General features: G+C 42.0%; 1 protein-coding gene across 1 annotated transcript; it reads left to right on the top strand.

The window, feature by feature from the left end:
- Positions 1-3,224: 3,224 nt before the first annotated feature.
- LOC103710481 (uncharacterized) lies at positions 3,225-7,786 on the top strand. The gene is made up of 2 exons (XM_039128433.3): positions 3,225-6,818; positions 7,095-7,786. Exons 1-2 carry the CDS (start codon positions 3,449-3,451, stop codon positions 7,532-7,534), a joined length of 3,810 nt encoding a protein of 1,269 aa, XP_038984361.3. The 5' UTR covers positions 3,225-3,448; the 3' UTR covers positions 7,535-7,786.
- Positions 7,787-10,321: the final 2,535 nt, after the last annotated feature.

The raw sequence follows: 10,321 nt of genomic DNA, 5'->3' as shown, positions 1-10,321 counted from the left end.
TGTGCCTTTACGGTGTTGAGCGTCCTGTGAACGCGACCGTGGACGGAACCTGAAGGATTTTTTTCTTTTTCCGTATATATGATTCTGGATTCTCTTGCATGCATCCTGAAAGATTTTTAGGGAAAAAAAAACTTTTACTTTGTATGGATTAGGGAACATGATTGATATAATGAAGTATAAATGAATTTATGCACAAAACTTATTTTGATGTGATGATACCTTTGAGTGTTGTTTGAAGGAAAAATGGATTTTGCCCTTTTGAGTCCCCTTTGTTGTCAGGTTTTTATATCTAAATATGGTAGTGTGTATTTAGCACTATATCTCACATATATTAGTACTTAAAACGCCCTAGGTTACACCACCTTACCGAAATAAAGCTACTATTAGAGGTCCAAACATCGATAAAAAAAAAAAATTGAGAAAAGAAGAGAGGTAGAAGGTTACCCAAAGTTTATTCAAAAAAAATATTAACAAATCAGCTACACAACTCATTGAAAATCGGATGCCCCACGTCCGGCTGGCTCGTTGGCTGTTATGCTTTCCTTCCACTTGTACCAAGATGGCGCTGGGGTGACGTACCCACACGTAAAGGCGATGATCCCACGGGTCGGGGAAGGCATGCGAAACCTGCTATCTGTATCAAACATTTCCTGGTGGAAGGGGGCCCAGTGGGGGCTGCTACGCGGGTGGGCTAGTCCCTCCCCTCCCCCTCCTATTTTTCACCAAAAAAAAAAAAAGCATAAAGCAATAAACTAGAATGATAAGATGTTATGCAATAGGGAGGCTAGAGGTTATCTTCCTAACTCTTAACCATTTTTTTCCAAAACCAGGCAGAAGGTTTGGGTCGCAAAAGATAGATTAATTATGGAACAAAAGCAATCCATCAGAAGCTACCGAGGCAATCGAACACCTCTTGTTGAGAAATAGCCTAGTGTTTCTCTCCTTCTAGTGCACCCATGTAAATGCAGCGAATTAGAAGTCGCACCTTTTTAGAAAAATTCTTATTGAGCCATTCCAAATAAAGAAAAGTAAAAGAAGCTTGAGGATGAAGTACTCCCAGAGCAAGGCATATAGTCTTCTAAATCGAAGAGAGTAAATGGCAGGAGAAGAATAAATGGCCGATTGTCTTCGGATCTTGGTTGCAAATCATGCACCCGTCAAGGTTCTTTTCGAGCTTTCTGCCAATTAGATCTTTCGTGTTCAATTTCTTTTTCCAACAGAGCCATAAGAAACACTTGATTTTAAGAAGAATAGGTAAGCACCAGAGTGAGGAAGCAAAGCTGCATTTCATCCATCTCGAGTTGAGGAATTGATATAGAGATGAGGAGAAAGAGGTCCCCCTGCTGTTGGCCTACCACAAAACATGATCCTCCTTCTGATTAAGAGTAACATATGCCAAAAGAGAGGATAGCTGAGTGAATTGAGCACGGACCACAGTAGGAACAGCTTCAGGCCATCCATTCTCCAAGTTGAAGTTCTGTAGTTAAAAAAAATGTTCATGTCGATGCAGAATTTATTTTTTGTCTCATTTTCCTTCAATGCGATATCAATCGCATAACAAGAAAACAAGCAATACCACTTTTACATTAATGTCAAATATAAGATTAGCATATTATACTACGTACGCAAGCATTGGAAGATAGTATGCTTCATTTTTTTTCTGAGATAAAGGACAAAGCCCCATTCCATTTTATCCCAATATGCTGGTGAGAAGGTGTGGTGGGACCATTGAAAACAGTTGACTTGTTAATATGGCTTTCATAGCTGTAGATGGTGGCAAACCAAAATTATTAAATGTTATTAATATTTTTACTATTGAATTTCCGATACATTCCTAATACGACCATTCAAAAATTATTATTTTTGCGTGGTCCTGTTGTATTGACGGTATTTCCTGCAGCTACAAATGGTTAGCTTTAACAAAGAGTTGATGGATATTAAGATCAGACCACCTTCCCAAGCAAGTATGGCCAGGTCCTCCAAACACCAAACCTGGCCGTTGTTCGATTCATGAAAGGCACTAATTTTGGAACAGCGCGCACAAACTTATCATACAAGCATATAAAATGAACTCGAGCATATATCCTCTGAATAATTAACAAGGTTCATATCTAAGTGATGAATGGACACGCATCAGCATCCATCTAATCCTCCCTGTAGTCAACACAAACACACCACACCTCACCTCAAGGATTACCAAGAAACAGTTAGGCATTCCAAGTTTAAGATTTGTTCCGGCGAAGAACAAATAAAGGTGAGGTCAATCGTTCCAGAGACGGCATAAAGAAGTTAGGCATAGAAGATCAGACTTCTGAACAAAAAATCCCGTGTGGGTGCATGTTTAGTCCCACATCGTTTATTCACCGAGGAAATTTTGGTACTTATATAGAACTAAGAATTCCAAAAATACCTTTTGGCTAGCTATTTTTGATGAGGTCTTAAGTTATTACAAATAGTATCAGAGCGGACCTGATCTATAACTTATATGGACTGAAAACACTACTCCATAGATTCATTGGAGCTGACCATAAGCCGATTGTGGTGCTTGTGATTAGATTTAAAGCAAATTCGGCCCATAGCCTACGTGGAATAGGAAACATTGCAATATGATTTCATGAAGGCTGACCACGGAATAATTCCACATCAGTTATTCGTTGAGGAGATCGGACCTGGCCTATAACCTATATAGATTAGGGGACACTGCAGCACGGATCCATTAGAGCTAACCACATGCCGATTGTGATGCTTGTGATTAGATTTGAATGGATCGGAACCCTTAACCTGATGAGAACGTCAGAGCTTAAACGGGGGAGTATGCGAGGACTCGTGCGAGCGTATTTTCTTAGTTCCACATTATTTGTTTGCTGGGTAGAATTTGAGTATAAGACCAAAAAATTCATATAATATCTTCCGATTAGCTATTTTAGATAAGATCGTTTATATATTTATATTAAAAAAATTTATGTGGAAATTTTTTATTTTTTATTTTTTTAATGAAAAAAGGGGAGGGCGCACATTTCCAACCGATGCAAGCCGATGGCACTGTCTTCATCCACTGCTGCCTTTTTTTCCCCAAAGCAGCAAAGCCACTGTTCTTCCATGAAATTAAACCGTCCCTTCCATCCATCCCTTTCAACACCTTCTTCTTCCTTTGCGGCCGCACTCAGTTGAGCACCCACTTTTACAAACTTCCATAAAAGAAGAACAATTTAGATAGCATAATCATACCCATCTGGAAGAAACGATGATAAATATCTCCCCCCAGCGTCATTCCCCCTCCCTCGCTCTTTATTTTATCATCCTTCCTCCCTCCCTTCCAAATTTCCCCACCCTCCTCCATCCAATCTAGTTTTTATCTTCCCATAGAGCCCCAAGCCATCAACCCCTCCCCCCAGACCACCCTCTTCCTCTTGAGTTTAGAGTAATCTAGCCACCTTCCTTCTCTCTAATGAATTATTTCTATTCTAGCGAAGGCATAGAAGAAAACCGTGTGAAGGGACGTATCATGGCCAAGGTGATAACCAAGCCTAGTTTAGTAACTTCTCCGCAAAAGTCGATAGCTTTCACGGGATTGAAGCATGCCATCTTCCTGCTCCTCCTCCTCCTCTTCCAGCACGTCGTCTCCGTAGATGATCACCCACTCTCGGATCCCCGAGACCGAGCAATCACTCTCCAAGAGAAGGCCACCCTCTTGTCCTTCAAGAACAGCATAACGTCTCAACCTCAAGCTGCTCTCGCAAATTGGAACGAGTCCACCGATGTTTGCGACTTCGAAGGTGTCGTCTGCGATCGATGGCGACTCCATGTTGTGCATCTCCTGCTCGGGAGCAGGCTTGCCTCCGGCCTCCTGTCCCCTGTCCTTGCCAACCTCACCAGCCTTCGCAAGCTAGACCTGTCCAATAATAGTCTCACGGGGCACATTCCACATGAATTCTCAAACCTACGGCACCTCATGTACCTGAACCTCTCAAAAAACTATCTCGATGGCCAGATTCCGCAATCTCTCGCCAGCCTCACCAGACTTCAAAGTCTGGATCTGTTCGACAACAATCTCCAGGGGCATATTCTGGTCGAATTCTGCAACCTACGGCACCTCACGTACCTGGACCTCTCGGAAAACCATCTCGATGGCCGGATTCCGCAATGTCTCGCCAGCCTCACCGGACTTCAACATCTAGACCTGGCCAACAACAGTCTCCAGGGGCACATTCCGGTCGAATTTTCCAACCTACGGGACCTCATGTATCTGAACCTCTCGGAAAGCAATCTCCATGGCCAGATTCCGCAATCTCTCGCCAACCTCACCGAACTTCAAAGTCTGGACCTGTTCGACAATAATCTCCAAGGGTACATTCCGGTCGAATTCTGCAACCTACGGCACCTCATATACCTGGACCTCTCGGAAAACCATCTCGATGGCCGGATTCCGCAATGTCTCGCCAGCCTCACTGGACTTCAACATCTAGACCTGGCCGACAACAGTCTCCAGGGGCACATTCCGATGGAATTTTCCAACCTACGGGACCTCATGTATCTGGACCTCTCGGAAAGCAATCTCGATGGCCAGATTCCGCAATCTCTCGCCAACCTCACCGAACTTCAACGTCTGGACCTATCCGACAACAATCTCCATGGGCACATTCCGGTCGAATTCTCCAACCTGCAGCACCTCCAGTTCCTAGAACTGTCGGGAAACCTTCTCGATGGTCCAATTCCACAATCTCTTGCCACCATCACCAACCTTGTCTATATCGACCTCGGCAACAACAGTCTAACAGGTCAGATTCCCGCCTCTATCTTTCGCAACTGCAGTAAATTACGTGCCGTGGACTTCTCGGCCAATGATCTATCCGGCGAGATCCCATCGGATGCCCGAATTTATCTGCCAAACTTGCACATCCTCAACCTTTACCAGGATAATTTGACTGGAAAATTACCATCATGGCTCTCAAATTCATCATTGCTACGTCAACTGGATGTGGGATATAACTTCCTCTCAGGCGAACTGCCGGTGGACATCGTCTCGAACAAGACAGACCTTCTATATCTTGATATGTCTTACAACAATTTTTCAAGCCATCATAACAACACCGACTTGAGACCATTTTTCTTAGCTATTTCCAACTGCTCAAAACTGCTGGAACTTGAAATGGAAGGACTAGGACTTGGTGGACCATTGCCTCAAATTGCAGGCAGTGTCGCCAAAACCTTGTCCATAATTCTGCTGGGCGACAACATGATCTCTGGACCCATTCCTCCTAGCATTGGCTCTCTCTTCAATATCACGCTATTGAATCTGTCGAATAACCTTCTACGTGGAACTATTCCCACTCAGATCGGCCAGCTTCTGAAGTTAGAGCGGCTAATCTTGTCCCATAACTTATTGACTGGTGCGGTTCCTGCGGAGATTGGAAACATCAGCAAAATGGGTCTGCTTGATCTATCCAACAATAGATTATCTGGTGAAATCCCAAGGAGTCTCGGAAATCTAAATCTTATCAGCGAGATTCATCTTCAGAAGAATCAGCTTTATGGAGAAATACCTGTCAGTCTTGGAAGGTGCATGAGATTAGATAAGCTAGACCTGTCATACAATAGATTAACAGGAAGGATACCCCTAGAAATGTCAAGCATTGCAAAGATTTCCTTTAACCTTTCACACAACCAGCTTCAAGGTCCTTTGCCGATAGAGCTTAGCAAGATGGATCACGTCCAAGAGATCGATCTGTCATCGAATAACCTCACCGGAGTAGTGATCTCTCAGCTGTCAGCATGTGCTGAACTGGAGCGCATCAACCTCTCACACAATTCTCTTCAAGGACAGCTTCCCAAATCATTTGGAGATCTCCGAAACCTCAAGGCTCTTGACGTTTCCTTCAATTACTTGGCTGGGGACATTCCGTCGAGCCTTAACAATTGCACCAGTCTCACCCAATTGAATCTTTCATACAACGACTTCAGTGGACCAATACCCATTGGTGGAGTCTTCTCGTCGTTCACCAATCTATCCTATCTTGGAAATCCACAGTTATGTGGCCCGGTCATCGCACGGGTTTGTTTCGAACGACGAAGATGGCTGCATTTGCATAAATTCTTGATCCTCATTTGTGTTGGTGCTTCAGTTTTAGCATTCTTACTGGCAGTATGCTGTGTGATTATTGGAATCAGAAAGACCCAAGGGAGGATTTTCAGGGGGAGAGGCGACGCTTGTGGTGGCTCCTCGCTGGTCCTAAGATCAAGTTTCCCACGAATCACCTACCGAGACCTCGTCAAGGCAACTGGAGAATTTGATCAGGATAGCTTAATTGGTTCTGGTAGCTATGGACGGGTCTACAAAGGAGTCTTAAGAGATGGGACCATTGTTGCAGTGAAAGTGTTGCACCTCCAAGCTGGCAATGCAGCCAAGATCTTCAACAGAGAATGCCAGGTTCTGAAGAGAATTAGACATCGGAACCTTATGAGAATCATCACAGCATGCAGCCGACCGGATTTCAAGGCTTTGGTCCTTCCTTTCATGGCAAACGGTAGCCTCGACAGCTTTCTGCATTCAGGATCTTCCGAACTAAGCTTGATCCAGAGGGTGAATATATGCAGTGATATAGCTGAAGCAGTAGCCTACTTGCATCACCACTCCCCTGTGAAGGTCATACACTGCGATCTGAAGCCCAGCAATGTGCTTCTCAATGATGATATGACTGCTTTGGTCGCTGATTTTGGGATTGCAAGTCTGGTGATGAATAGTGGAACGACGAGCACAACCGACCTGGGGACTTCGACTGCGAATATGCTCAGGGGTTCTGTTGGATACATAGCACCAGGTACGAACATTATGTTCATGCCTTGAAGTATTAACTGAGACTTTGATATGGAGAAGATATTCCTTTTGTTTTTTTTTATTCAACTTTCAGAACTTTATGCATGGATTGGGGTGGTCTCCGACAAATCTAGTTTACAAATTAATAGTGGTACCGCAGTATGACCACGTAAAGCATATAAACTTTGAGCTCTGCAGAAACCACTGATACATACGAATAGTACACGTACATATGAATGGATGCTTTCCATTTACTAATTATCCATGTGAATTTTTTCAGAGTATGGATTTGGCTCAGGTGCATCAACCAGGGGAGATGTTTACAGCTTCGGTGTTCTAGTCCTTGAAGTGGTCACAAGGAAGAGACCCACAGACGAAATGTTCGAAGGCGGTTTAAGCTTGCCCAAGTGGGTGAAGGGCCACTACAATGGAAGGGTGGAGAGGGTCATCGATGCCTCCTTGGTGACTGCTGCGAAGAACCAGACGTGTGAAGCGAGAAGAATGTGGGAGGTGGCAATTGGAGAGTTGGTAGATTTGGGTCTGCTCTGCACCCAGGAGAGCCCGTCGACGAGGCCGACGATGCTGGATGCTGCTGATGACTTGGGTCGCTTGAAGAGGCATCTTTCGGGCGACACATCCGCCAGTGTTCCCTCCTCTTTGGGAATGTCGTCTTCCACCACTGGAGAGGATCCAGGAGCAAGCATATCAAATCTTGATTGATAGGTTCCAACATCATGGATCGCATCGTTCTGATAGACGATGCTTTCAAAAGTTGTTCATGAGGGTCTTGCAGCTGCTGCTTTTCTCTCTCTCTCTCTCTCTCTCTGTGTGTGTGTGTGGGCGTGTGTTTGTTGAGGGTGATGCAGCTGTTTTTTTTTTTTTTTTCGAGGTTCTTCTGGAGGTTGGCTGATCTCAGTGCTTTGTCTTGACAGTCTTGTGACTTTGTTCAGTAATTGGATCCTGTTTGAACGTTATTTACTGAATTTGCTACCAGTTTAAAGTTTTCATTTGGATATTGGCTTTCTAAAAAATTGAAGTGACTAAATAGAAACACTACTGTATATATATAATATACTCGATCTTGGACCCACAAAAAATTTTGCTACACACCAACCTAACACTTGCATTTAATACATCAATCAAAGAGAGATTCAACTATCTCATTTTAGAGGAGACACGTACGACTTGATATGGTTTTTTTTTTTGATTTTTTGGGAGCAAAGAAAGCAGGAAGGGAAAAAGAACAAGTGCAGTCAGTCACTAAATGCTGGCTTTCTTTCCCTACTATATAGTTACAAGATGACTTTAATTACATATCCTGCTGCATTGATGTTTACAACTTTCTAAGAGATACATTTATATAAATCATAATTAATAAGCCTAAAAATACTAAAAGACATATTCAATATTAATAATATAAAATTAAAGTACGATAATCCCTATCTGTAATGGCATGGTCGACGCTAGATTTTGACCTCATGAATAAATTATAGGCCACTCCAAAATAAACTAAATCAAAGTAGGTTGACCCAAAATAGTTTGTCTATCGTCAAAGAAAGTGAGATTTTTTTTTTTGTGAGTGTGTGGGTGTGTGTGAAAGGATGAAAGTGGGGTGTTGAGTCAAAAGTTGTAACTTTTTATTTTGAGTAAATCAAAAGTTTGAAACTTGATAGGCAACGCATGCGCAGCCAAATATGATATATTAATGAAAGCTAAATTTATCGGCAGGCATGTAATGAATCTATATCTATGATGGTTCATTATTTTCTACCATGAGTCAATCCAATCGATTTAAGCAAAAGGGTTTAAGACTTGGATAAGCTTCTGCATCTTTGATTAAAGACTTTGACGGGGGTGGTCATACTCCTTTTTCTATAAAAAAAAGGGTCTTTGGTGAAAAATAGTGAGGATTTTTTTTTTGAAAATGATGACGAAAGTACTAAAATTAAAGATAGAAACTTGAGAAGAACTAACATAAATCTGTGAGAGATGAAACTAAAAGATTGTAGGGCAAAATTTTGCTATGAGATGGAAACAAATTATGTGTAATTTCTCAAAGATGGTTGGAAGCCAACATATAGCCAAGTAAATCCTTGTTGGAGCAACTTGGAAGCCCCCCCTGAGGTGCCAAAAAATTAAAAGTACCTAGGTAATTAATCCAATACACACTGATTAATATATTCAAAATGTTAGAGAAATCTAGCATGGTAATTTCTATAGTTGTTCTTGCTAAATTAATTGGAAATTTTAAATTCTAATATTCTTTTTTTCAGGTGTTTCTTTCTTTTCGAAGTTATTCTATCGTGATTAGGGTTTGTCATCCACTATTATTATTTTCTTTAATGGTTGCACTTGTTTTTGCAACACAGTAAGTGAGGGCACTATTAAAAAAAAAATGACCTGCCTTACGTGAGATCGGATGACGCTATATCTTGTTGCTCCTTAAGATCAAATAGATTAGTTTCAATCGGAAAAAAGATCAAATAGACTAGTAGGGTCCAGCCAAACCTAACAGCACTTACGGAGTAATATGCATCATTCACGGTTACTCACTTTTTGACACTTAAGTTCATAATAAATACAAATGCCTGCCTCTCCAATGAGAGATGATTGGAGTGCAAATTTGGTCATGATGAACATTTAAAGACTGATTAAATTGTGGCTGTGTCATGATTACGAATAAGGTGGCTCCATCCATATAATATGATCAAGTAATTAACCTTATCCCATCAAGCTCTGAACTTAACCAGCGGAAATGAAGAAAGAGATGGATCACTTACTAGTGTGTGAAGATTTGAACTAAAACTCTATTTTAGAGAGCACGTCTTTTAGTATTCCTCATTGGGATAGAGATGGATCACTTACATACTTTTAGTAGGGCCATGCCAAACCTCACGCTTACCAACGAGCAATAGATATCTCTCATGCTCAGGGAATCTTGGCACTAAAATAAGCTCTCAGTGACTGGAAAATGCCTCCCACTCCCCATGAGAGTTGATTTGGGTGCAATTTTTTTTTGTCATCGATAGATAGGAAGGGCAGATTCACACCATTTTAATACATAAAGAACCACATATATGCCTTATCCCACTGAGCTCGTGAACCATTGAATTGTCCTAGAAGGCAACAAAGAAATAGATGTGTCACTAGTTTTGCCTAACCAATAAAGGCCTGGAGGAGTAACAAAAGAGAGTTAAAATAAGGTTGTGTCAAAATAGTGGGAGGAGTTACAAGGACGGCCACATACAGGTTTATCTTCATTTTCCTATTTGCTCTCTAGAGGTGGGAGATGATAAAAAGATGGTGCTGATGTCCACAGGCTTTGCTCAGCCAGCACAAGCAAAGGATGCGTTCTAAGTGGGTGTTGATTTGGTGGGCCATTGTGCCCGTGATGCACAAAAAAATGCTAGCTAATTGGCATCTAACAAACCAATAATTACGTGTTATTAAGTATGGTGCAGCTCAGGGGTGACGCAAAGGCATAATTGGTTGCCGCTTTGGTGCAAT

Source organism: Phoenix dactylifera, chromosome 11, assembly GCF_051530095.1.
Source record: "Phoenix dactylifera cultivar Ajwa chromosome 11, Ajwa_hap1_PhDact_Kaust_v1.1, whole genome shotgun sequence".
Lineage (NCBI taxonomy): Eukaryota > Viridiplantae > Streptophyta > Magnoliopsida > Arecales > Arecaceae > Phoenix > Phoenix dactylifera.
This window is presented reverse-complemented; position numbering and strand designations above follow the sequence as displayed.

What these genes read in the sequence shown, in the direction of transcription:
- LOC103710481 (XM_039128433.3), top strand. Translation starts at nt 3,449, where the DNA reads ATGAATTATTTCTATTCTAGCGAAGGCATAGAAGAAAACCGTGTGAAG. An exon ending in TGTTGGATACATAGCACCAG is followed by an intron (nt 6,819 to 7,094) that starts GTACGAACATTA and finishes GAATTTTTTCAG; the next exon opens with AGTATGGATTTGGCTCAGGT.